The 27,816-nt window shown below is 44.6% G+C and overlaps 1 protein-coding gene across 1 annotated transcript in view; it reads left to right on the top strand.

Annotated features, from left to right (window-relative positions):
• Positions 1 to 10,218: 10,218 nt before the first annotated feature.
• LOC309808863 (forkhead-associated domain-containing protein 1-like) overlaps positions 10,219 to 27,816 on the top strand; it is a gene marked incomplete at both ends in the record, with an annotated part of 86,468 nt that continues 68,870 nt past the window's right edge. Inside the window, one exon of the mRNA XM_082629440.1 lies at positions 10,219 to 10,311. Within this exon, the coding sequence (XP_082485566.1) occupies positions 10,219 to 10,311 (93 nt within the window). The remainder of the gene's footprint in view (positions 10,312 to 27,816) is intronic.

The following is a 27,816-nucleotide window of genomic DNA, read 5'->3' as shown; positions in this document are numbered from 1 at the left end:
TTGTAACTTCCATCTTGCCTGGAGACTCTCTCTATGGACTCTCACTGGCTTTGATGAAGCAAGCCACCTTATGGAGAGGCCCACATGGCAAGAAACAGTGCAGGATCTCTGGCTAACAGCCAGCAAGGAGGTGAGGCCCTCAGACTAACTAACAACCCTCAGGAAACTGTATCCTGCCAACCACCACATGAACTGGAAAGAGGATCCTTCCCCAGCTGAGCCTCAGATGAGACCCCAGCCCTGGCCACCTCCCTGATTGCAGCCTGGGAGAGGCCCTGAGCAGAGAACCCAGCTAAGCAGTGCCCGGATTCCTGACCCACACAAACTGTGACATAAGTGTGTGTTTTTTGGATCCGTTAAGTTTGCCATAATTTGTTCTGCAGGAATAGATAACAGAGTGTAATGCAATGCAGCAGTGAGAATGAATGAACCACAGCTACATCAGACAACGTGGTCGAACCTCACATAGTTGAGTGAAAGAAACCTGGCAGCAAATGGAATCTGTAAGATTCCATTTCCATGAAGTTCAAAACCAAGCAGAACTAATCTATGATTGGAAGTCAGACAAGCGGGAGGGGGTAACCAGAAGTGAGCACAGGGAGTCTTCTCGGAGGGGCGGGGGCGGGTGGTGATGTTCTGCTTCTTGTTCTGGGTTCTGGTTAGGGTGGGTGCATACACTTTGTGAAAATTCTTCAAGCGTACACTTATCAGTTGTGTTCTTTTCGAGATGTACATTATGTTTTGAAAACAAAAGTTTACAAAAAAGACAATATGCTGGAGTCCAACAGCTAGGGTTCGAATCTTGGACCTATCACTTACAAGATTTGTAACTGGGCAAGTTACTTGACTTTTTTGAGCCCGCCTCTGTAAAATGGGTTGGGCTAAGAATTAAATAAAACAGTGCATGGCATAGTGGCTGGTACCTAACAAGCCTCAATAAATATTAGCTAGTTTGGTTCACCTCATTCATAATGGTTCATTGTTAATCTCAAAAAAAGAAGTAGTGGAGGTTGATTTGCCTGGATGCCTGCAAGTCGAATTTATGGAGTTGTCCTGCAGGTGCCACTCCACAGAGACCAGCTGGATTCTCAGAATCCCTCTAGCAGCGATCAGGGGAGCTCAGCCTGCCTCTGACACCCACACCCAGAAAGGTCCCTGGGCAACAAGCAAGATGATATGCGAGTGTTCTGAGGTCAAGTTTGCTCTGGGTTGGGACTGAGACGATGCAAATCAAAGCTCTCCCAGGATGGCTGTGATCGGGTTGAGATGGTGCTGTCCTCCCACATCATCAAGAAAGCAACAAAAACAAGCAAAGAGACAGACAGCAACGCGGACATTCACAGAAGGAGTGTGTGGTACCGGGCACAGTTTACTACTTCACACATATTAACCCATGTGGTCTTTACAGTCAATGCTGTTATTACCTCCATTTTACAGGTGAGAGAAGTGAGGTACAGACAGAATAAAACAAACAAACGAAACCAGGCCGATCAGAGGTGGGATCAGCACCCTTCATCTGCAGCTTTCAAACAGAACATACAGACTGACCTCCCTGGCAAAGCTTTTTTTCTGTGTTGTTGTTTTTTTTTAGAGAGAGTAGTTTTTTGTTTTTGTTTTAATTGTTAAAAATTAATTAATTTATTTATTTTTGGCTGTGTTGGGTCTTCGTTTCTGTGCGAGGGCTTTCTCCAGGTGTGGCAAGCGGGGGTCACTCTTCATCGCGGTGCACAGGCCTCTCACTATCGCGGCCTCTCTTGTTGCAGAGCACAAGCTCCAGACGCGCAGGCTCAGTAGTTGTGGCTCACGGGCCTAGTTGCTCCGCGGCATGTGGGATCCTCCCAGACAAGGGCTCGAACCCATGTCCCCTGCATTGGCAGGCAGACTCCCAACCACTGCGCCACCAGGGAAGGCCCCTGGCAAAGCTCTGATTTGCAAGAGATGAATGTCCCAACCAGCCTTGTCTCTATCTGAGAAAACACCTGGGTGACTTCTCATTTTCTGACAGGGGAAGGGGGTGAGCACGGCTGCAGAAGGCCTCAGTGACCAGCTGTGATTTTGTGGTTTGAATTTATTTTTGTGAACCTGTGTGTGTGTGTGTGTATAAAAACCTGCATTTCCTTAGCCCATAGCGTCAGGTTATGAATGGACTGTGGAGCCTCCAATGGCCCTTTGCTCTCCCATCTGACACCTACTCAACAGCTTAGCTACTTCCTGATCTTCGAGCGCTCTCTCTCTCTTTTACACTCCCTTTCTCCTTTTCCAGCTCTTTCCCTGGCTCTCTCTTACCCCTTAAAGGCTGGGCAAGCTCCCTACCTCTTCCAGGCAGGAGGCCAGCATTCATTTCTTATTGGAATGCAGGGGACAACAAGCAGATCTGGGGAGGGGGCACAGTGGATGGGCTCTCCCAGTCAAGGACAGCCCAGGGAAGGTAACTGCGGCCCAATGAGATTTTATGGGGCAGAGGTCCTGCAGGAAAGAAGCCCAGAGGGTGGCAGGAGAGGTCCCTAGCAAGCCCCAGCTACCGGCTCCTGGCCTCAGATCCCTCCCCCTCTTGCTGCAGGCACTGCCAAAACTTCAGGACAGCCGGAAGCCCAGATTGTTCAGGGCTGAGGGAAAGCAGGTGGTGAGCATGGGTGTCTCGTGGCTGTGACACCTGTCACCTGTGGTCCCCGGGGAAAATACCTTCCCATCACAGTCATCTAGATTCAAATCCTTTTCTGGCTGTGTCACCTTGGTCACATACCTCCATGTCTCTTGAGCCTTATTTTCCTGTTCAAGTGGGAGTGATGTGATAGAAATAATACCCATCACGACATTTTTGAGCGTTTCTCTGCAGAGCTCCCTGTTCCAGGTGTTTCACACATACCTACTGCCCCAGGTTATGGTGAGGATTAAATGAGATGATCCACAGGAAGGACTGGGACAGTGCCCTGCGGGTGGAAAGCCCGGAGTTAACATCACTCGCTCCAGTATTAGGAGGACAGCTGGGAATGACAAAGCTGGGACATGGACCCAGGCCTTTCAGACACCAGCATCCTGATGTTGATTGAGATACAGTACAGCCTTGGTAGCCACCCAGAGCTCAATAAGATTGATTGATTACAGGCCTCACCAAGGAGCCCATATAAGCTAGAAACCTCTTTTTTTTTTTTGGCCATGCCGTGTGGCTTGCGGGATCTTAATTTCCCCACCAGGGATTGAACCCGGGCCATGGCAGTGAAAGCACCAAGTCCGAACCAGTGGACCGCCAGGGAATTCCCCAGGTGCAGTATTTTGATCACCCTATGATTGCAAAGTACAACTCTCACTCAGCCCAGGACATGCTATGATAAAGCCATGAGTTATTGGGGTATTTTAGTTTCTGTTTTTGAAATTTAAGTGGATGACATTGAACTGGGTTTTTAGACTTTCACACACCCTTTGAGATGACTGTGGCATCCTGTGGGGAGCGGCAGGATCCTTTCAAGATTTGGCAATTTCTGCTCCAGTGAGCCTGAATGTCAGCTTTGTTCTCCGTTTAGTATTTCCTCATGGAGAGATGGACTAATGGCAACATATGCTCTCCCAAGCCTATCAGGGGGCCATGGGCGGCTCCGGCTCCAGGCTGGCCTGGATGGGCTCCGTAGGGTCTGGCTGGCAGTGAGCAGGGTTGCATTCTGTGCTCATGTTGATGACACTGAAGACAAGCATGGAGATGTGGGTGGGGCTGGGGAGGGCCAAGGCTACAGAAGCCTAGGTCCTGGGGTAAGGACAGTTCAGCTCAGCAGCTCAAGAGTAGGAGGCAAGGCTGTGGGCGGGTGGCAAGGGCTGCCCCTGTTCATTCACTCATTCGTTCATTCAGGCACTGTTCTATGTACTGGTGATACAGCAGTGAACAAAAGAGAAAAAAAAAACCCTGCCCTCATGGAGCTTAAGTTGGGGGGCAGGGGGGAGTTGGGAGTGGGGAGACTGACAACAAATAAGAGAAGGAAACTAAATAAATAGCATGTTAGAGGAGTGGTAAGATGAAGGGAAGAGCAATAGAGTGAGGTGTTTGTTTTGTTCTTCATGTTTTTTGGGGGGTGTTTTTTGTTTTGTTTTGTTTTCTTGGGTGGCATCATGGGGCTTGCAGGATCGACCAGGGATCGAACCGGGCAGTGAAAGCACCGAGTCCTAAACACTGGACTGCCAGGGAATTCCAAGACCCTTTTAAATAGGGTGATATTTGAGTAAAAATCTGAAGGAGCTGAAGGAGATCCCTGGGGGAAGTGCCTGGTAGGGAGAAGAAACAGTAACTGCAAAGGCCCTGAGGCAGAAATGTGCCTGGAGAGTTGAGCCTGACCCTCTCTGTTCCTCTGAAGTTACCACTCAGGGCCCCGGCCTCTGTGGTCACTCCTCATACATTCCTAAGGTCTTTGTGGTCGAAGGGAACTAACCCAGGCAGAACCTTCCAGGCTGACTGAGGGCCTGGAAGAGATTTCTAGGGACAAGTGCTGGGAGGGCTCTGCGATTCAACTGCAGGGTTGAAAAAGTCCTGAGGTTTTGCCAAGCTTTTAACAAATGCACAAGGAATTTGAAAGAATGCAACAAATTCATTCCTGGACCATGCTCCAGAGCTGCCTAATCAGAATCTCTGAGGTCTGTGCCAGGGAATGTGCATTTCTAAGAGCCTCTAGGCATGTGGGAGCATCTTTACCATATATTCCATCCCATATCGATTTCCATGATTTTTCTCTCTTATATCTTCTTCTAATTGACTAGAGTGGAGTCTGCCATCTTTCATCTTTCTCAGATGAATATTTTGAGTTTGTCTTGGGGCACCTTGTCCGTCATTTCCTGCCAGGGAAATGAGGCATTCTGTAGGTAGTCAGCGGGGCTGTTCTGCTCCCAGACAGAAGGGGCTGATCTGAAAAGAGGTGACATGGGGTGAGGGGAGATAGTTGGCATTTGCATGTCTTCTCCACACGCTCCATCCCCCCAGCCCCGTGCCCATGGGGGGTGCGGGGGGATTTCTTAAGGATCTGATCCAGGTCAACACTGGGGCCACCGTCTGACCTTGTAGGGACTCAGGTGATGTTTGTAGACGTAAAGAACACATGAATGAATAAACGCGAGTTTTGACAGGGAAGGACAGGAACAGTAAGGCTGTGGGCTTGTAAATACCCCTTCCCTAGCACGTGGGAGAATCTTCCATTCTTTCAGAAGTGTTCCCTCCACCGCACCCATCTCCCATCTCCACCCCCATCCCCAGAAGTGATGGTCCCCCAGCTTACTCTGTTTTCTCCTCCACAACAGAGAGAACTAGCGATTCTGGTGGGACGGGGGAACTAACCTCCAAGCTTCTCGTGGTTCAGCTCCATTACCCTCCCACGCCTGACCACCCCCTCCTCAACGCACCGAGCCTAGAGCTAAGGTCAGTAGGAAGGATTCTCGAGTCTGCTCCTTCCCCGCTGTAAGACTTGGAGCTACTTCTGTGAACACTGAGCCTGTTTCCCCATCCTGGAAACGGGGCTGGGGACCTCTAGGGGGCAGGTCGGGGAGGGCTCGCAGCGCTGCAGCGGGCTGTAATTGGCCGGGTGCTGCCAGCGCACCTCCCCCTCATCCTCGGGCGCCGCGCACGCCACGCCCCTCCCCAGCTCGGCCGTCATAATGGCGTTGCCGTGGCGACGTTCTTACAAAGGCCGGGCGGGCACACGGGCTGCGGGCTGTCGCCTGGAGACTCCGCGGGAGGGCGGCAGGGCGGAGGTCAGGGCTTCTTGGCAGAGGACGAGGCGTGGGCTTCTTCCTCAGGCCAGGTGAGAGCGGCGCGCGAGGAGGCGGCGGGAGGAAACCTGGGCCGGAGGAGGCCAGCCCTGCGAGGTCAAGGGTGTTGGGATAGGCAGGGGACCCGGCGCCAGCCGAGTCCGAACTCTCTGATCCAGGCTCGGGTCTCCAGGAGCACCCCAGAAAAGGTGCCCCAACACCAGCCGTTCCTTCCTAAGTGCAGCCCCTACCTCGCCCCCCAAGGGAGGCGGCACGGGAGCTTTAAGCCTCTCCTGGGCACCAGCTCTTGGATGTCCTGTGGGTATAGCTGGGATTAAGAGAGGAACCCCTGTTTCCCCTGATTTATGGACAACACCCACCCAATGGTCAGACACACACACACACACACACCCGCCCCTTACCTGAACTCCCCTTCTTTAAGGAACTTTGAGGCCACTGTAAACCTCAAAAGAAAGTTTGTTCCTATAGCCCAATTCTGAGCCATCCAAAGTGGTCGGGGGAACGCAGATGACTGAAGCCCTTTTGCTCTTTCCTGTGGCTGGTGCTCCATGGCACTGAGTAAGAACGAATTCACAGAGCTCCACACATTCAAATTACTTTGACAGTGTTTTCACGCAAGGAAGTGATGCACAGGGCAAAATGAAGGTGGAGAAATATTGTCCAATCCAAAAGCTAAAGAGATAGAATTTAGGTTTTCCAAGGAGTCATCTAAGCTAGATACTGACAGGAAAAATGAAAGGTAGTTACTATCAAAGCTTCCTAGCCAGCTGGCTGTACTGACTTGCTTTGAGGTGCCCTTTGTATTTTCATTCACTCAGCAAGTGTTTCCCAAGCACCTACTATGTGTCAGGTTCTGCCCCCCCGCCGCCCCCTACCCTGGAGAAGGGGTAATGCACAGAACTGGCAGGAACTGCAAAGGGTCTGACATTTGACCCTGTTTGAAAGTTAGTAAGTTAGCCTGCCCAGCTTATAGTTCCTGGCAGAAGACAAGAGACTCCTGGGCCAGAAACAAAGAACTTGATGACTCACAGCACAGCTGACATAACAGGCAGCAGAGCTGCATATTCACTTTGGTTCCTGTTGCCCTGAAAGTCCCTCGGGGTGGTGCAGAGCAGCCAGTGTGGATGCTGTGCGCACAGTGGGTCTGTGTCCCAGGTAAGGAACTCCAAACTCAGGAAACTGCAATCTTTGAAAGGGGCTGCTAGCAAACCTGCCCAACTTTTGCCCCAGAAGGAGCCGTTATCTTTATTAGAAACATTACCTCTATCCTCCCAGGCTGTTTGCCATACGAGCATCCTCGGAAAGTGAGTGCAGGACAAAATCTTTCAATGCCTTTGCTCTGAAGATGGGTACAAACACAACATACCCATGAAGAATTGCTTCTGAACAAAATGAACACAGTTCTGGTTTTCCAGGAACATATATGTTAGTGAAAGAGAAACCAACAGCAAGCATAACTAAAGAAAGGAACAAGAACATGTCAGAGAATGATAAGTACAAGGAAGGAAACACAGCAGGGGAAAACTAGCAGGGGAATAACATGACTGAGGGTGCCTTTAGCCAGAGTGGTCAGGTGGTTGCCCCGAGGGGGGACGTCTGAGCAGAGAGAAGACCCCAGCCTTGGGGACGTCTGGGGTGAGAGCTAAAAAACAAATATGTGCATAATCCAAGTTTAAGTTTTCGATTAGTGGCGTTTCCTGTGATTTTCCTGCAGAAGAGACATTTCTTGGAAGTTTCCATTTTAGCTTAATTAGACTTGAATGTGTTGCGTGCTAACATGGTCCTCTGCAATTGAAGATTAATAACTGAAGGCAGCAGAGCATGGTTCTTTGGGAAGAGGAAATGTCTTTTCCCCTGTATACATGACAGCGAACTTAATCAAATGTATTTCTCATTATATGAAAGCATCAATATTTGTGGGACATCCACAGGCCTCAAAGTTTACAAATATAAACTATGCTGCTTATTTTTATTTCTCTTACCCCCAGGTAGGGTCTCGTCTTCCTTTCAGAGGATAGAATGCTGGTTTCAAGGACTTTCTTTTATTACATGTGCCAAGTGTCAGCAGACAGTGCAATTCCCCCACCCCTACTCTGCCCCACCAGCAGCAATGGAGGTTTGTACACTGGTTACATGCAAAGGCTCAGAGTTGTCACACACTTACTACTGTGTGACCTTAACTTCTCTGAGTCTCAGTTTCCTCATTTGTAAAGCGGGACAGTACTGACACCTGCCTCGCAGGGTGGTTCTGAGGGTGAAAAGAGGCCATGTGTGTAAAAGGATAGCCCAGTGCCTGGCACTTAGTAGGGATTCAGTGATGGAATGATGATGGAGATGTTGATGGAAAGCAGAGCCAGACAGGAGACCCTCTACGGTCAGACCTAGAGATTTTTGTTTTTATCCACAGTTTAACAACTTCACACTTCAGTGACCTTTCAGTTGAAAAGAGACTTTGGGGACTTTCCTGGTGGCTCAGCAGTTAAGAATCTGCCTGCCAATGCAGGGGACACGGGTTCGAGCCCTGGTCCAGGAAGATCCCACATGCCTCGGAGCAACTAAGCCAGTGCACCACAACTACTGAGCCTGCACTCTAGAGCCAGCGAGCCACAACTAGGGCCCTAGTGCCGCAACTACTGAGCCCACGTGCTTCAACTACTGAAGCCTGCACACCAGGAGCCCATGCTCCACAACAGGAGAAGCCACCGCAGTGAGAAGCCTGCGCACTGTGAGGAAGAGTAGCCTCCGCTCGCCGCAACTAGAGAAAGCCCGCATGCAGCAACGAAGACCCAACAGAGCCAAAAAAAAAAAAAAGGAAAAGAAAGAAAAGAGGCTATCTTTGACATGGCACTGAGATGGATCAGAATTCAAATATCATGTGAATTATCATCAACATCTTGGAACCAGCTGAAGTCACTGAAATTTTTATGTTTTAAAAAACATGTATATATGGGCTTCCGTGGTGGCACAGTGGTTGAGAGTCCGCCTGCTGATGCAGGGGACACGGGTTCGTGCCCCGGTCTTGGAGGATCCCACATGCTGCGGAGCGGCTGGGCCCGTGAGCCATGGCCTCTGAGCCTGTGCGTCCGGAGCCTGTGCTCCGCAACGGGAGAGGCCACAACAGTGAGAGGCCCGCGTACCGCAAAAAAAAAAAAAAAAAAAATTTAAATAAATAAATAAATAAATAAATAAATAAATAAATAAATAAAAAACATGTATAGGGCTTCCCTGGTGGCGAAGTGGTTGAGAATCTGCCTGCTAATACAGGGCACATGGGTTCGAGCCCTGGTCTGGGAAGATCCCACGTGCCGCGGAGCAACTAGGCCCGCGAGCCACAATTACTGAGCTTGTGCTCCACAACAAGAGAGGCCGCGATAGTGAGAGGCCCGCGCACCGCGATGAAGAGTGGCCCCCGCTTGCCACAACTAGGGAAAGCCCTCGCGCAGAAACGAAGACCCAACACAGCCAAAAATTAATAAATAAATTTTAAAACCATGTATAGGATTTACTTTGAAATGCATTAAAATATAAAATGTATAGATGGGTAGATATGTGATAAAGCAAATAGAGCAAAATGTTGATTGTAGAATCTGGGTGGTGGTTCTATAGAAGTTCACCATCCACTTCTTTCAACTTTTCTGTGTGTTTGACATTTTCCTAATAAAATGCCAGGAAAAGATACGTACAGAGTCTTGACCGTACAGCCAAGCTATAATCTTGTCTTTGGAAATCATTTTTTTTCAACCTAAATATATGAAGGAATGCGGTGACTTAAAAAGAAAGTATCTTCTAATGCCCATTTCCTTGATGACTGACTCTTCCACACTTTAAGAAGCTCTGTAGAAGTTGGGGTTTCTTGAGTCAAAGTTCAGAAGCCCAAGATTAATAACAGTCACAATCACAGTAGGACAAATGGGTGTTTAGTGTAGCAATCACCATTCTAGATGCTTCACATTTAATCCTCACAAAACTCTTTGGGATACAGAGTATTATTAGCCCCATTTTACAGATGAGGAAACAGAGGCATAGAGAGAGAATAAGTAAATCACCCAGAGTCACAGAGCTAGTAAGTGGTGGGTTAGTAACACTGAGTATTTGATTCTGTCAGATAACTAACCCCAAACTAAGCTTAATGGGAGGTGGAGAGTGGTTATCAGTGGAATTCAGATTTTTTTTTTTTTTTTTTTTTTTTTTGCTATTGCTTGTTTGTGCTCTGAATTACATAAAGGATGTCCTCTTGTGATCAGAAGCAAGCTCATCTATGCCGGCTATCACTGTTAAAAGGACAGTCTTAAAAATGTGCGGAATTATCATTGTGATCATTGTTAAATCCAGCTATCCACTCCTACCTCTGCTGACTTCTCCTGTGGACATTATGGTGTATTCCATTCATTCTAAATATGACATTGAATAATTAGAGGACTGTATTTTTCTAACAAAATTGTTTTCTGAAAACCTTTTATAGGGAAAGCAGAGAATATGAAAGCCTATCTAAAGAGTGCAGAAGGCTATTTTGTCCTGAATAAAAGCACTACGATTGGAAGGCATGAAAATTCAGACCTTGTTTTAGAGGTAAGACCTCTTCCTAGCCAGTCCCCGACCCTCCCTACCCCTCACACCACCAAAAGTCTTTACTGTTCTGTGGACTCCAGTCTCTTGTAAAGCACAGCCTCTGGCTAACAGTCCCAGCCTTCCTCGGTGTGCCACCAATAACCAATCCCGGCATGTGCTGGGTCTCCCTGGCACATGTGGTAAGAATGAGCACAGTGCAAAGTGCGATGGGCCCTGTGTCCTTTGCTGACTGTGTGTGCAGTGTCCCACCCTGATGGCGCGGTTTGGAAGGTGGGCTTAGAGCTGATGCTTGACCTTCACCTGCTCCGCGTCTGGCAGCCACGGCCACCTGAAGTGCCCAGCTTGAGCAATGGCCTCTCGCCCTTTCCAGAGCTTCTGGAGACTACGGGCCCCTCAGAGCCCTCCCCCGCCCCCGTACCTCCAAGCAGTAAATCAGGGTAAGCCCTGGGCTGGCCTCAGCGCTCTCTCACTTCATTTCATTCCATTCTCTGAATTAGCTGTGGCTTGGTCCACAGTCCCAGCTCATTGACAGCCAAGGAAGTTGGAAGAAATTGTAAGTAAGGAATTATAAAAACAGTGGCTTTGAGCCTTTTAAAATTTTGAAAGGGATTAAAATATTGAAGCAGAAAGAGAAATGCAATGGAATCCCTTTAGGACTGTGAAAGGCAGACCACTCTCAGACTTCACTCAACAGAGTTTTTTAAACTTTATTTTGAAATAATTATAGATGCACAAATGGTAGAGAGAATGGCACGAAGCATGTGTGGAGTCCTGTGCCATTTTACCACGTGTGGATTTGGGTGTGGCCCTCAGGATATAGGAGTATTCCATCATCAGAGATGTCCCTTGTGATGCTCCTTTTATAGTCACAATTCCTCCTCCCACCATCGTCCCCACGCTCTGAAAACCACTAATCTGTTCTCCGTCTCTATAATTTTCATCATTTATCTATGACCTTTGCGATTGATTTTTTTTTTTTTTTTAGTCATTGTAATGCCCTTGACATCCATTTAGGTTATTAGCTTGTTCTTTTATTGCTGAGTAATAGTCCACGGTATGGACGTATCACCTATGTTTAACTATTCACTTTTTGAAGGACATTTTGTTTCCATTTGGGGCTATTACAAATAAATGTACTATAAACATTTGTATACAGGTTTTTGTGTGAACATAAGTTTTTATTTCTCTGTGATAAATGCTCAGGAGTATGATTGCATGGATTAACATATGTGTTTATATAGATTCGGTTTGTAAAGAAACTGCCAGACTTATCCAACATGGCTGTACCATTTTTCATTTCCACCAGCAATGGATGAGACACATCCTCACCAGCAGTTAGCATAAACACTGTTTTTCATTTTAGCTGTTTTAGTAAGTGTGTAGTGGTATCTCATCATAGTCTTAACTTGCATTTCCCAAATCGATAGTGATGTTAAATGTCTTTTCATGTACGTGTTTGCCTTCTGCATATCCTCTTCAGTGAAATATCTCTTCATATCTTTTAAGTGTCTCTAATCGAATTGTTAATTTTTTTACCATTGAGTTTTGAGAATTCTTTATGTATTTTAGATATGAGTCCCTTGTCAGATAGATGGTTTGCAAATATTTTCTCCCATCCGTAGCTTGTCTTTTCATTCTCTTAGCAGAGTATTTCACAGAGCAAAAGCTTTAACTTTTGATGAAGTCCAGGTAGTTATTTTTTCTTTTATAGATCATGCTTTTAGTGTCATGTCTAAGAACATGCCACCAGGTCCCTGACCCTGAGGATTTTCTCTTATGTTTTCTTCTAAGTGTTTTATAGTTTTATGTTTAAATCTATGAACCATTTTGGGTTCACTGTCGTTTATGATGTGAGATTTAGGTCAAAGTTCATTTTTCTTGCATGTGGATATTTAGTTGTTCCAGAACCATTTGTTGAAAAGACTATCCTTTCTCCATTGAATTGCTTTTGCAAGTTTGTCAAAAATAATCTGGCCATACTTTCTATGGGGGCTACTTCTTAGTTCCCTATTATGTTTCATGGATCTATTTGTCATAATGGATCTACCATTATGACATAGCCTTGATTACTGTCGCTATGTAAGTCTTAAATCAGGTAGAGTGATTCCTCCCACTTTTCTTTAAAAAAATTTTTTAACCTATTCTAGTTCCTTTGCCTTTCCATTTACATTTTAGTGTAAGCCTGTCTGTATATACAAAATATCATGCTGTAATTTTGATTGGAATTGTGTTTAATCCTATATAACAATGTGAGAATAATTGATATACTCCTACATTGTCTTCCAATTCATGATCATGGTATATTTCTCCATTTATTCAGTGTCTCTCATGAGTGTTTTGTAGTTTTCAGCATACGAGTCCTGAACATGTTTTGTTAGATTTACACTTAAGTATATCTCTCTTTTTTTTTTTTTGAGTGATTGTAAATGGTATTATATTTTTAATTTTGGTGTCCACATGTTCATTGACAGTATATAGAAATACAGTTGATTTTTGTATGCTTCTTGGTATCTTGGAACCTTAACTGCACTTTCTTATATAAGGGCTTTTGTAGATTTCTTGGGATTTTATACATAAACAATCATGTCATCTGCAAATAAGAACAATTTTATTTCTCCTTTCAGAAAAGGAGATGTGAATGCCTTGAATCTTCTTTTCCTTGCTTTATTTCCCTGGTTAAGACTTCCAGGACTCTGCTGAACAAGAGCAGTGTATAAATCCTTATATTCACTTGTTCCTGACCTTAGGGGAAAAAAGTCAGTCTTTAACCGTTAAGTACGAGGTTAGCTGTAGGGTATTTATACATGTTCTTACCAAGTGAGAAATTTCCCCCTTTATTCCTAGTTTTCTGAGAATGTTTATTGTAAACGCAACAGATTTAAAGATAACTCCATGAACGTCCCCGTGAGATTCTCCTCCATGATATGGTCTCCCTTCAAGGACACAGAACATCTGTTCAGTGTGCAAAGTGGGAGGAAAAAGAAGAAGAAGAAGAACTGTAGTTTCTTCTTTATGCTAACAAGGCATAGATTTGGGGTAGTTTTATTTCCTGTCTGGCTAAAGTAGAGACAGAGATCTCTGTTTTGAACCGGCCTATGATATTAGAAAACTGTAGTAATTTTTAAAAGCACAGGCTTTGGAGATAGACAGAGCTGGGTTTGAATCTCATTAGGCTACTTTGTGGCTGAGTGACTTCAACCAAATTACTTAATCACTCTGAGCTCCTTTTCCCTGTCTGTAAACCTCTTACCTCACAGGGTTATTCTGAGGATTAAGTGAGAAATGCATAGAAAGAGCCTGGCATGTGGTGCTCAGTGAATGACACAATGATCATTATTATGGTCTCCTAAAACAGAGACTGAGAAGAATCCTCAGAGGTGCACAGGGTTGAGATGAGGATCCACTGACATTAATAAGCCATTTGGAAAAGGGAACTAATGAGGACAGTTATTAACTAGACAGAAATTGAGTTGCATTCATTGTATAGAAATAATTGACTGCTTACTGCTCCTCGGACTTAGCTTATGAAATACGTCACTAGGCTTCCCTGGTGGCAAAGTGGTTGAGAGTCCGCCTGCCGATACAAGGGACACGGGTTCGTGCCCCGGTCCGGGAATATCCCACATGCCGCGGAGCAGCTGGGCCCATGAGCCATGGCCGCTGAGCCAGCGTGTCCGGAGCCTGAGCTCTGCAACAGGAGAGGCCACAACAGTGAGAGGCCCGCGTACCGAAAAAAAAAAAAAAAAATTCAGGGATTTATATTACTAAAAAGCCATCATTGCATTTACCCAGAGGTTACATCTAGCAAATAAAAAAGATTGTTTTATTTGCTTGGATCAATCCTAAAGAATAGGCAGTCATGCTTCTAAAGATTTCTACTCATCAGCAAGGCTGACATGTTGTTTTGACTATTGGTATCGTAGTATTTTGACATCATTTACTCTTTCCGATAATGGAAGGTAGTTACATGCTTCTTGTTTTTAAAAATTGGGAGAAAGGAAAATATAAGGAAGAAAATAAAAGTCACTTGTAATCATTTGGCTCAGGGAAAAATCAATATTGATATTTGCAGGGTTTTACCCTCCAGACTTTTTTCTATATCCTGTAAGGAGTTTGGTTCCCTAAGGCAATAGGAAGCCTGTTTATAGCCAGGCTAGTGAGAACTGTTTATAGTCAACAGTGATAACTGTTGCTATCACTCATTCATTGCACAGTATTTACCCAGAGCCTCAGCACCGAGCCAAGTCTAGGGGTACAGTGATGGCAGAACTGGACATGGTCCCTGCCATCAGGAAGCTGCCAGGAGAGAGAGAAATAAGTCAAATGATCCCACAAAGGTGTGACTAATTCCATTCCAACATTGGGGCTGTAAAGGAAAGGAATATGGAAGACAAGGAGGACTTAACTAGACAAAAGGAGAAGGGAATGGCATGTGCAAGGGCCCTGGGGTGGAAGAGCATATTGTGAACCCAAGGGACTGAGAGAAAACCAGGGCGTCCAGAAGTCAGAGTGGGAAGGAGGAGGGCTAAGGGACAAGTCGGCCTCCTTCATGTCACCATAAGGGTTTTGATCTTTATCTGAAAGCAGTGGGAAGAAGGCTTGAAGGATTGTAAACAAGGGGGAGACCTGCCAGTGAACATCCCAGCTGCTGTGTGCAGGCGAGCCATCAGGAGCTCTATTCACAATCTCCCCTCTCCCATTTTACACGGCTCAAAAGCCTCAGCCTTGCTCATTTCACAGCTAAACCTTGCAAGTTATAATTTATATGATTTGATGTGCCTTGTAAACTGTAATCTTTAGAGTTGGATGTGGCTGTTATTTAAACTCTGCTGAGAAAGGGACTCAGTTCTTCCAGAATGAAGAAACACCAAAGCCAGTGGTTGTTGGATTTTCCGTATGTTTAAGAGTGGTTGTTCAACATGAACTCCTAGGCATTCTGACCCAGTGGGTTTGGGGTAAGGCCCAGGAATCTTCACATTTATATGCTCCCCAGGTTCAGGTGGGGGGAATGGAGTCCCCTGGAGTTGGCTCCAGGACCACACTTTGAGAACCCCACCATCAGTGCTCCCTCCCTCTCCGTTCTTGATCAGCAGAACTCCTGCTTGTGTGTGTGTGTGTGTGTGTGTGTGTGTGTATTCTTTCAATAAACTTTGTTTTGAGGAAAAGAGAAGCGAAGGGTAAACAATGAAGGGCTGACTGACCCTCCCCCTCCCCAGGGACTCCCCCAGTCCCACCCTGGGGAAGTCCCAGGATCCCTAGAAGACTGAGCTCTAGGACAGCCCAAGTCAGCGCAGGGCTGCAGCTACGAGGGTGGAGATGGAAGAGAAAAAGAAAGAACAGACATGACAGGGGGATGAAATGCTGGTGTCCACCCCTCACCCTCGGTGATCAGTGTCCTGCCAGCCATCTCCTTTCTCATGGGTGGAGCCATCTCTCCAGCCTGTGTCAGCCCTTCTAGCGTGGGATCTGAGGGTCGTGAAGCCAGACTGATCTCATACACACACCCCAGATCCCATCCAGCCGGATGACTCTCGTCCCTTTTCCTGGCCCCTGCCAGTTCTGGGCTCCCTCTCAGAAAAGAACCATAGCCTACACCATAATCTTGTTTATTATTATTAAACAAGGCTGTTGGGATTCTCCTATTATTTGCATCATTTCACGGACGTGCAGGTATGTCTGCTCTGTCAAAGGACACATACAGCTGTAACTCTGATGGGCATGGCCAAATTGTCCACCAGAGGTTTCTGGATGTGGTGTCCTGCCAGCAGTGGACGCCCGTCTCCCACTCCCTCCCCAGCCTAGGGTGCTGACCCCCCATTGGATCTTCACTGATCTACGGGGTGAAGTATGGTACCTGTGTCATTTTAATTCACATTTCTCTTATTCTAAGCGAACACCTGCATTTTGAGACATAAGGTGACAGGTGGACTCTCTCTGGGGAAATCCACGGACTGAAACAGGCCTGGGAGGGTGCACTTGCTGGCTCCCCATCTGCATCGCGCTTGTCCTCCTGCCTGGGTCGTGCTCCCATCCTCCCCCCTCACCCCCACCTCACCCCTGGCTTCTCCCCAAGTGCTCCTTGCTCTGGGGGTTCACCTGTTTGGTCTCACCAGTCCTCAGGGAATGTTTTGTCCCCTGTTTGGGAACTGGCGGCTGATTTCATTGGTCAGTACCCAGCACAGCAATTGATGGGACTAGTTTCTCACCAGCAGATGGAGGGCTTCCAAGAGGAAAAAGTTCAGAGGAAAGGGCTAGATCGTGATCTCATTTTTCTCATTTTTTTTATTGTGGTAAGATATGCATAACATAAAATTTACCATCTTAACCACTTTTATTAAGTGTGCAGTTCAGTGGCATTAAATATATTCACACTGTTGTGCAGCCATCACCCCCATCCATCTCCAGAACTCTTTGAATCTTGCAGAACTGAAACTGCACCCATGAAACAACAACTCCCCTTGTCCCCCCATCCCAGCCCCCAGCAACCACCGTTCTGCTTTCTGTCTCTATGACCTTGGCTACTCTGGGTATCTCATATAAGTAGAATCATAACAGTATTTGTCTTTTCATGACTGGCTTCTTTCACTGAGTATAATATCCTTTCACTGAGTATAATGTCCATGTTCATCCATGCTGTAGCATGTGTCCGAATTTCCTTCCTTTTTTAAGGCTGAATAATATTCCATTGTGTGGATTCACCACATTTTGTTTATTCATTCATCTACTGATGGACACTTGGGTTGTTTCCACCTTTTGGCTGTTGCAAACAATGCTATGAACATGGGTGTATAAATATCTCTTCAAGGCCCTGCTTTCAGTTCTTTGGGATATATACCCAAAAGTAGACTTGCTGGATCATATGATAATTTTATTTTTAATTGTTTCAGGAACTGCCATGCTGTTTTCCATAGTGGCTGCACCAAGTTACATTCTCACAACAGGGCACAAGGGTTCCACTTTCCCTGCGTCCTCACCAACACTTGTTATTTCCCTTTTTTTTTTTTATACTAGCCATTCTGATGGATGTGAGATGAAAGAAAGATCATAATCTTTTGAATAGCATACATAATGCAAACAGCTACAGCATACATTTATGGACTACTTACTGCATCTCACATGGCTTTATACATCATCTATGTATGTTCTGTATATATATTTATAGAATTATATCCACAAAACAAATCCTGTGCGGGTGAGAACTACTATTATCATTATTATCCTCATTTGATGACATGGACATGGGACTCAGAAAGGTTAAGGAACTGGCCCAAGTCACACAGCTAGACGGGGTAGGTGGGGCTGAATTTCAGACTGAGCTGACTCAAGCTTCTAAAAACAGAAGCTTCACTTTTTGAGTGTAAATTTAGCTTTGGGAACATCTAATATCTAAATTAGAAATTCTTAGTTAACTGAGATAACAAGATAATTGACTAAGCTAGGGAAATTCCACCCTGTGGAATCGAGAATGGGGGTTGTCAGTGAAATGTGAGATGAATGTTCTTGTGATCCTCATTCATGCAACAGACTGAGGTGTTGCCATCTAGGGGGGGATTTGGGTAAAGAGGAAACGTTGACCTGGTGCTTTCCCAGGAAGAGGAGCATTGGGGCTGTTAAGTGGGGGCCCAGCAAGAAACACCACTTATCTCTCCAATCCAGCCAGAGTAAGTTCTCTGCTTATAAGGACTGGTGGAGTTCAATTAGTCCCACCTGGATAACCCAGGATAGTCTCCCACTTTTTAAAAAATTTTTAAAAAGTTTTTGGCTGGGTTTGGTCTTCGTTGCTGAGCACAGGCTTTCTCTAGTTGCAGCGAGCGAGGTTTACTCTTTGTTGCGGTGCACGGGCTTCTCATTGCAGTGGCTTCTCTTGTTGTGGAGCACAGGCTCTAGGCACGCGGATTCAGTAGTTGTGGCACGTGGGCTCAGTAGTTGTGGCTCGTGGGCTCTGGAGCGCAGGCTCGGTAGTTGTGGCACACGGGCTTCGTTGCTCCATGGCATGTGGGATCTTCCCGGACCAGGGCTCGAACCCGTGTCTCTTGCATTGGCAGGCGGATTCTTAACCACTGCAACACCAGGGAAGTCCTTAGTCTCCCTCTTTTAAGAGCACTGATTAGTAACCTTGACATCGTCACAGACCCTTTGGCCACGTCATGGAGCATATTCCCAGGTTCTGGGGATCAGGGCATGGGCATCTTTGGGAGACCATTCTGCCCACCACATTAATACTACCACCTGACTGGACTGTTGCTTTGGGACTGGTCTGAGAGCTTTCTGGAAGAATCAGTAGGATCAATGCCACAGGCCACGGAGAAAGATGGCTGGATGAGCTGGCAGGTGATAATACCGTTACCAACAGGGGAGGAAGCAGGACTGGTTGAGTGAGCACCTCAACATCCCGGAAGCAGCCAGGCAGTTTGGGGTCTGGAGATGAACCAGGGGTTGGAAATACACACCTGCGAATCGAGGGGGTGGCACAGTGGCCCCAGCCCATGGACAGAGTGCGGAGGAAACGGACATCTGAGGGGAGAGGAGCCCGGCGTGGAGACCTGGAAGCAGTCAGAGAGGTGAGGGAGCCAGAGAGCTGCTGCCAGGCTGAGGGTATTCATCACAGAGACAGCTTGCTTTGTGCCAGGTACTGTTCTTTTCACTCTCGAGTGTATTAACTCATTTCATCCTTAGGAGGTTAATGTTGTTTGCCCCACTTTACAGATGAGGGCGTTGAGGCACAGATAGGCTGAGTATCCTGCCTGAGGTCACAGAGGGAGGCTGGGGCACTGGGCACCACGCTCGGGCAGTCTGATTTCAGGACCAGCCTCTCCTGAGGCCTTGCCGGTCCACAGGGCTCTCCCGGGGAGACCGGGGAGGAAGGATCCAGCTGACGGGGAAGCAGAGAAGCTTCTTCTTTCCTTCCAATCCCAGACCCGTCGTCTCACCAGTGCCTGGCCGTTTCCTCATATCCTTATTCTTTTGAAAACCCCATTTTTTTTTTTTTACTATTTCTGCACTACATCCCTTTCTGGAGGCAGTTGGGGGATGGGGCTGGGGGATGGGATAGCCTAGAACCAAAAGGTTAAAAGAAATAGATAAAACACACACACACACACACACAAACACACACACAAGTTAATTTCAAAAATGTTATCCCACTCCTTTGAACATGTCACCAAGCAGTACCTTTTGTCAATCCTACGAAGCCCAGCTTATCAAACTCATTTTTGCTGCTCAGGGAGCAACCAAAGAGAAGCAAAGAACCGTGCCCCAGGCTGCACAGCTGGAAGGTAGCAGAGGTGGGACTTGAACTCAAGGCTTTCTAACTCCAGAGCCCATCCTCTTGCTCATAATAGAGAACATTTCCCATTTGCCCTATGTTCTCTTCTAAGTGCTTTAGTATGTATTATATCATTTATACGTCAGCAGTAGCTTATAAGACTGTCCTTTTGTTACCTTACAGATGAGGAAGCTGAGGTGTCACTTGCCCAAGGTCACCCTGCTAGGAAGTAGGAGAGCTGGACTCGAGCCCAGTCTAATAACCACCACGTTGCCCTGCTCCCCCAACCCCTGAACCACCAGGCCACGTGCCTCTCTCTGACAACTGTGTCACATGTCACAGGGAGGCCAAGAGCCCGAGGAGGCCCCCGAGGGCAATGGCAGTGGGTTGAGGACCCAGCGGGAGAGGAACCTCTTGAAGCCATTTGACAATAAAGGAAAGGAAGGGGGAAGGGGCGGTGTTTCCAGGCCGGGGGGGTGGTGAGCACGTTCACAGGTTAGACGGAAGTTACACTGTCAAGGTGAGGATGCAGAAGAGGAGATGGTTGAGGAGAGGGACCAGACCAGGGTGGGATGAAGGCAGGACCACCCGGAGGCCCTTGGCAGCTAAGAGACGGCTTGAAGTTCCCATCTAGGAGCTTCGCCATGCCTGGGAAGTCCAGGTCCTGGCAGGGAGCTGAAGGCACATTCACAGGGGTGTGGAGTGATGGAGGGGAGTTTCCTGAAGGGACTCCATAGGGAGTGGGCAGAGCTCAGAGAAACCTCAAAGGATAGTGCAGGGCCCAGAGCTAGTATGAGTGAGGACTGTTCCCACCCCCAGAGCTGAGGGGTGAGGGGCAGGGGCATTTCCTGGGACCCGGAGACCCCGAGGGCTGGGTAGAGTCCTCTGAGGGAAGCTGTGTGGCCCCAGATAATGGAAGCCAGGGGAGTAAGTACCCCAAGCTCTCTCCTCCCTGCTCTGATCTCTAACCCCCCCATTGGCCGAACCCAACCAGAAACCAGACACAAGGAGCCCATCAGCCCATGGATGTAGCCGCACAGGTGGGCCTGCTGGGCAGAGGGCGCCGTGTAAAGGGATGGAGGAGGGTCGGGAGAAGCAGACGGAGGATGCAGGCAGGTGCAGGAGGTGAAGACCTAGGAGGCTGTTGTCAAAGTAGAATGAAAAGCCTGAGAGCAGGGACCTGCTGTCTGGGGTGCCCAAAGGGCACTGGGCCAGCCTCAGGACAGAAGTGTGAGGGTGGCAGGAGGGTTTGGGGGCCGGGATGGACTTGAAGGAGCTGGTGAGCTTGAGCAGGGCCCAGGCTGGGTGAGCATAGGGCATTACCCATAGGGAGCAAACAGGGAGCAAAGGCTACGTGACTCAAGGAGAGGACGAGACAGAGGATAAGGAAGGCCGGGAGTGGGAGGTTATGGTCTGAGATGGGGCTTCCCAGTGCCAGGTGATGCAAGGTTGAAACCTAGCTCCAAAGGACGGTTCCAGGTACACGTCGAACCTCAGCGACAATGTCAGTGAACCTCAGGGCAATGTCATAACTAAGTCAGCTTCCCGAGGAGGCTTCCTTAAAGCACAGGGGTCATCAGAGCAGATGGTCATTGTTAATAGAAGTTTAAACGTCTCAATATTTTATGGACTCACTATATACTTTTTAAAGACATTTTCAATGCAGGAGCCTTAAAAAATGCACTTGTTTTCTATATTAGGTCCTGCCTGTCTCCTCTCTCATTATTAAATCACTCTCTACTCTGAAAATCACAGGGTACAAATCAAAGGTACAAGTTTTGGAATTAGACTTGGGTTCAAACCCTGACATTGCCCTGGGCCAGCATCCTGATGTTGAGTGAGTCCCTTCATCTTAGCCATTTTTTAAATCGTGGTAAAATACCTATAAAGTTTACCGTCTTAACCACTTTTAAGTGTACAGATCAGTAGTTGTAAGTTATTCACATTGTTGTGCAACCAGCCTCAGAATTTTTCATCTTGCAAAACTGAAACTGTACCCATTAAAGAACAATTCCCCGTTTCCCCTTCCCCAGCTCCTGGCAACCCCCGTTCTATTTTGTTTCTATGAGCTTGACTACTTTATGTACCTCACATAGTGGAATCATACAAAATTTGCTTTCTTGTGACACTTATTTCACATAATGTCCTCACGGTTCATCCATGTTGTAGCATGTGTCAGAATTTCCTTCCTCCTACACTGAATCATATTCCACTGTATGGATGGACCACATTTTGCTTATCCAATCATCGGTCAGTGGGCACTTGGGTGGCTTCCACCTTTTGGCAATTGTGAATAATGCTACTATAAACATGAGTGTACAAATAACTCTTTAAGTTCCTGTTTTCAATTCTTTGGGGTATATACCCGGAAGTGGACTTGCTGGATCATATGATAATTTTATTCTAAATTGTTTGAGAAGCCGCTCTACTGTTTTCCATATCAGCTGCACCATTTTACATTCTCAGCGGTGCATAAGTGTTCCCCTACTCTACATCCTTGCCAACACTTGTTATTTTCTGTTGCTGTTTGTTTGTTTTTGATAGTAGCCATCCTAATGGGTATGAGGTGGTATCTCACTGTGGTTTTGATTTGCATTTCCCTAATGACTAGTAATGTTGAGCATCTTTTTATATGCTTGTTGGACATTTATATATCTTCTTTGGAGAAATGTCTATTCCAGTTCTATGCCCATATTTGATCAAGTTATTTGGGGGTTCTTTTTTGTTGTTGTTGTTGAGTTATAGTTCTCTATATATTCTTCATATTAACCCTTTTTCAGATTTGTGATTTGCAACTATTTTCTCCCATTCTCTAGATGGCCTTTCACCCTGTTTATTGTGTCCTTTGATTCACTGAAGTTTTAATTTTTGATATAGTTGAATTTATCTATTTTTACTTTTGCTGCCTATGCTTTTGGTATCATATCCAAAAATGCATTGCCAAATCCAATGTCATAAAGCTTTCCTCCTGTGCTTTCCTCTAAAAGTTTTATAGTTTTAGACTCTGTTTAAGTCTTTGATCCACTTTGAGTTAATTTTTATACATGGTGTAAGATAAGAGTTCAAATTAATTCTTTTGCAGTCTTTCCCAGCATCATTTGTTGAAAATACTGCTCTTTCCCCATTGAATAATCTTGGCACCCTTGTCAAAAATCATTGGACCATATATGCAAAGTTTTATTTCTGTGCTCTCTATTCTATTCTATTGGCCTATGTGCCTGAGCTTATGTCAGTATCACACTGTTTTGATTGCTGTACCTTTGTATGCAGTAAGTTTTGAAATCAGGAATTGTGAGACCTCCAGCTTTGCTTTTCTTTCTCAAGATTATTTTGGCTATTTGGGGCCCACTGAGATTCCATATGAATTTTAGGATGGATTTTTCTATTTCTGCCAAAACTGCTGTTGGGATTTTGAATCTGTAGATCCTGCTGTGTAGTAATGACATCTTAACAATATTAAGTCTTCCAACTCACGAATACAGGGTGTCTTTCCATTTATTTGTGTCTTTAATTTCTTTCAGCAGCACTTTGTAGTTTTCAGTGTACACATCTTTTACCACCTTGGTTAAATTTATCCCAAAATATGTTATTCATTTTGATGCTATTGTAAATGAAATTATTTTCTTAACTTCCTTTTCAGATTGTTCATTGTGAGCATATAGAAACACAACTGATGTTTGTGTGTTGATTTTGTGCCCTACGATTTTGCTAGTGAATGTTATTTATTAGTTCTAGGAGGGTTGTGGTTTTTCATGGACTCTTTAGGATTTTGTACATGTAAGATCATGTTGCCTGTGAACAGAGATAATTTTACTTCTTCCTTTCGAATTTCGATGCCTTTGTTTCTTTTTCTTGCCTAATTGCTCTGGCTAGGACTTCCAGTACTTTGTTGAATAGAAGTGGCAAAAGCAGGTATCCTTATCTTATTCTTGAAATTAGAGGAAAAGCTTTCAGTCTTTCACCTTTGAGTATGATGCTACCTGTGGGCCTTTCATATTTGACCTTTATTATGTTGAGGTAATTTCCCTGTATTCCCTGTTTGTTGAGTGCTTTTATCATGAAAGAGTGTTGCATTTTGTCAAATGCTTTTTGTACATCAATCGAGATGATCATTTTTTTCCTTCTTTCTGTTAATGTGATGTATTACGTGGATTAATTTTCATATGTTGAACCATCAAGTCTGCATTCCAAGAATAAATCCCACTTGGTCATAGTGTATGATCCTTTTAATGTGCTGTTGAATTCGGTTTCCTCCTATTTTGTTGAGGATTGTGGTATCAGTGTTCATAAGAGATACTGGTCTGTAGTTTTCTTGTAGTGTCTTTGTCTGGGTTTGGTATCAAGGTAATGCTGTCCTCTCACTTCACCATTTGAGTCTCAGCTTCTTCATCTCTAAGATGGAGATAATAATAGAGACCCTGTTTAGGGCTGTCATGCAGATTAAATGATAAAAATGCAGACAAAATGCTTCAGCAGGGCCCAGTTCACAGGATGCCCTCAAAATATGTTAGATGATGATAAGGATAATAATAAAAATAATAATAAATAAATAACAGTTCATCTCATAGTTGGACAGCTGAGTAGGATGGAGCTTATAGAGTCAGTCTGTATTAGCAGCAGGGCGTCTGTCCAGGAGCAGCATTTAGCAATTTTCCAAGTAAAGGGAGCGAGTGATATTATAGGGCCGAACTACGAAGCTGTCTCCTGGCCTGACATGTGGCAGATGCTCACCCAAATTTGTGGAGTCATTTAAAACTTCCTGCTTGCTTTGATTTCTTAATAATGGCTTGACAGTTTTTGAGGAACTGAAAGCAGTGAAGCCTGGGAAGAGAAAAACAAAATGTAACACACAGAATTTCTCTCATTCATGGGTTATCAAAGGTTCAAAGGACACAAAGATCAATGGCAATGGTGATGAAGATGATATGGGTGACATTTTCCAAAGAACTAATGTGTTTTTAATTTTTTAATACTTTATTTTTTTGAACAGTTTTAGGTTTACAGGAATTTTAGCAGAGAATACAGAGAGTTCCCATATATCCACCCCTCCAATACACACAGTTTCCCCTATTATTAACATCATGCATTAGTGCGGTACATTTGTTACAACTGATGAACCAATATTGATATGCTATTATTAACTAAGTCCATAGTTTACATTAGGGTTCACTCTTTGCGTTGTACGTTCTTTCGTTTTGACAAATGTATAGTGACAAGTATCCACCATTACAGTATCATAAAAAAATATTTTCACTGCCGTAAAATCCCCTGTGCCCCTCGTCTTCATCCTGAGCCCCAGAGCCCCTGTGCCCCTGGCAAGCACTGATCTTTTACTCTCCTTATAGTTTTACTTTTTCCAGAATTTCATACAGTTGGAATCATACGGTATGTAACCTTTTCAGACTAGGTTCTTTCACTAAGCAATATGCATTGAAGATTCCTCCATGTCTTTTTTGTTATTTGATAACTCATTTATTTTTATCACTAGTATTTCATTGTATGGATGTACCACAATTTGTCTATCCATTTACCTTTTAAAGGACATCTTGGTTGCTTCCAGTTTTTGGCAGTTATGAATAAAGATGCTGTAAGCATGTATCCAAAATAAATGAGTCTTCATGGATATAGAGAACAGACTGTGGTTGCCAAGGGGGAGGGGGTTGAGGGAGAGATGGAGTGGGGGGTTGAGGTTAGCAGATGTGAGCTGTTACATCCAGGATGGAGAAACAACAAGGTCCTACTGTAGAGCACAGGGAACTATATTCAATATCCTGTGATAAAGCATAATGGAAAAGAATATTTTAAAAAGAATGTATATATATGTATAACTGAATCACTTTGCTGTACAGCAGAAATTAATACAACATTGTAAATCGACTACATTTCAATAAAATAAATAAACAATATAAATGAGTCTTAAATGTCAACAATAAGAAACCAAACAACCCAACTTAAAAATGGGCAAAAGAGCTCAACAGACACCTCACCAAAGAAAATCTACAGATGTCAAATAAGCATATGAAAAGATGTTAAACATCATACATCATTAAGGAATTTCAAATAAACATGAAATATCTCTTCATTTATTTAGACTACTTTGATTTCTTTCATCAACATTTTGTAGTTTTCTTCATATACCTCTTCATATAGCTAAGTATTTTGTTAGATTTATTCCTAAGAACTTCAGTTTTTTTTTTTTTTGGTGCTAATGTAAATGGTGTTGTGTTTTTAATTTCATATTCCACTTGTTCATTGTTGGTATATAGGAAATCAGTTGACTTTTGTATATTAATCATGTATCCTGCAACCTGCTTATAATTGCTCATTAGTTCCAGGAGGGCTTTCTGTCGGTTCTTTGGGATTTTCTGCATAGACAATCATGCCATCTGCAAAATGGGCAAAAGATCTGAACAAACACCTCACCAAAGAAGATTTCTTTTTCCTTCCCAATCTATCTTTTATTCTCTTTTCTTGCCTTGTTGCATTAGCTAGGAGATACAGTACAATGTTGAAAATGCGTGGTGAAAGGGGACATCTTCACCTTATTCCTGATCTTAATTGGAAAGTTTCTAGTTTCTCACCATTAAATATGACGTTAGCTTTAGGGTTTTTATAGATGTACTTTATCAGGTTGAGGAAGTTCCCCTCCATCCCTAATTTGCCAAGAGTTGTTGTGGTGGTTTGGTGGTTTGTTAGTTTATCATGGATGGTGTTTAATTTTGTCAAATGCTCTTTTTGCATCTACTGTTATGATAATGCGATTTCTCTGCGCTGTTGATGTGATGGATTACATTAATTGATTTCCAAATATTGAACCAGCCTTGCATACCTGGAATAAATCCCACTTGTCTGTGGTGTAGAACTCTTTTTATACATCACTGGATTCAATTTGCTCATATTTTGTTGAGGATTTTGCATCTATATTCATGACAGGTATTGGTCTGCAATTTTCCTGTTTTGTAATATCTTTATCTGGTTTTGCTATTAGAATAAGTTTGGCCTCACAGAATGAGCTGGGAAGTGTTCTCTCTTCTTCTATTTTCTGGAAGAGATTATTGAGAACTGGTATCATTCTTTCCTTAATGTTTGATAGAATTGACCAGTGAACCCATCCAGGCCTGGTGCTTTCCATTTTGGAAGGTTATTCATTATTGATTCAAATTCTTTACTAGATATGAGTCTTTTCAGAGTATTTATTTCTCCTTGTGTGAGTTTCAGTAGATTGTGTCTTTCAAGGAAATGGTCCACTTCATTAACTTATAAAATCTGTGGGCATAGAATTATTCATAATATTCCTTTAGTATCCCTTCAGTGTCCATGAGATCAGTAGTGATGCCATCGCTTTCATTTCTGATCTGAGTAATTTGTATCTTCTCTCTTTTTTTCTTGGTTATCCTGCTAGAGGTTTGTCAATTTTATTGATCTTTACAAAAAAAAAAAAGACCAAACAGCTCTTTATTTTGCTGACTTTTCTCTATTGTTTTCCTGCTTTTTATTTCATTCATTGCTTCTTTTCTTCTGCTTGTGGTAGGCTTATATTGCTCTTCTTTCTCTAGTTTCATAAGGTGGAAGCTTAGATCTTTTCAAAAGTATGCCTTCAATGCCATAAACTTCCCTCCAAGCACTGCTTTCACTGCATCTTGCAAATTTTCATAGGTTGTATTTTCATTTTCATTTAGCTCAAGATAAATTTTTATTTCCCATGAGACTCCCTCCTTGACCCATCTGTTATTTAGAGGTGTGTTGTTTAATCTGAAAATATTTGGGTATTTTCCAGCTGTCTTTCTGGTATTGGTTTCTAGCCTAATTCCATTGTGTTCTGAAAACGTACTTTGCATAATTTCTATTCTTTTACATTTGTTGAGGTATATTTCGTGGCCTGGAATGTGGTCTGCTTGGTGAATGTTCCATGGGAGCTTGAGAAGGATGTGTGTTTTGTTGCTGTGGGATGAAGCTGTGTGGTTGCCAGTTAGATCCAGATGATGGTAGTGCTATTCAGTTCAACTTCATTCTTACTAATTTTCTGCCTGGTGGGTCTGCCCGTCACTGACAGAGGGCTGTTGAGGTCTCCAGCTACCATGATGGATTCATCTGCTTCTCCTTGCAGTTCTATCAGTTTTTGCCTTCCATACTTTGATGCTCTATTGTTGGGTACATACAATGAAGGACTGTTATGTCTGCTTGGAGAATCGACCCCTTTATCACTATGTATCGCCTCTCTTTATCCCTGATAACTTTCC

The sequence above is a fragment of the Mesoplodon mirus genome, assembly GCF_964341445.2.
Source record: "Mesoplodon mirus genome assembly, chromosome: 7".
NCBI lineage: Eukaryota > Metazoa > Chordata > Mammalia > Artiodactyla > Ziphiidae > Mesoplodon > Mesoplodon mirus.
This window is presented reverse-complemented; position numbering and strand designations above follow the sequence as displayed.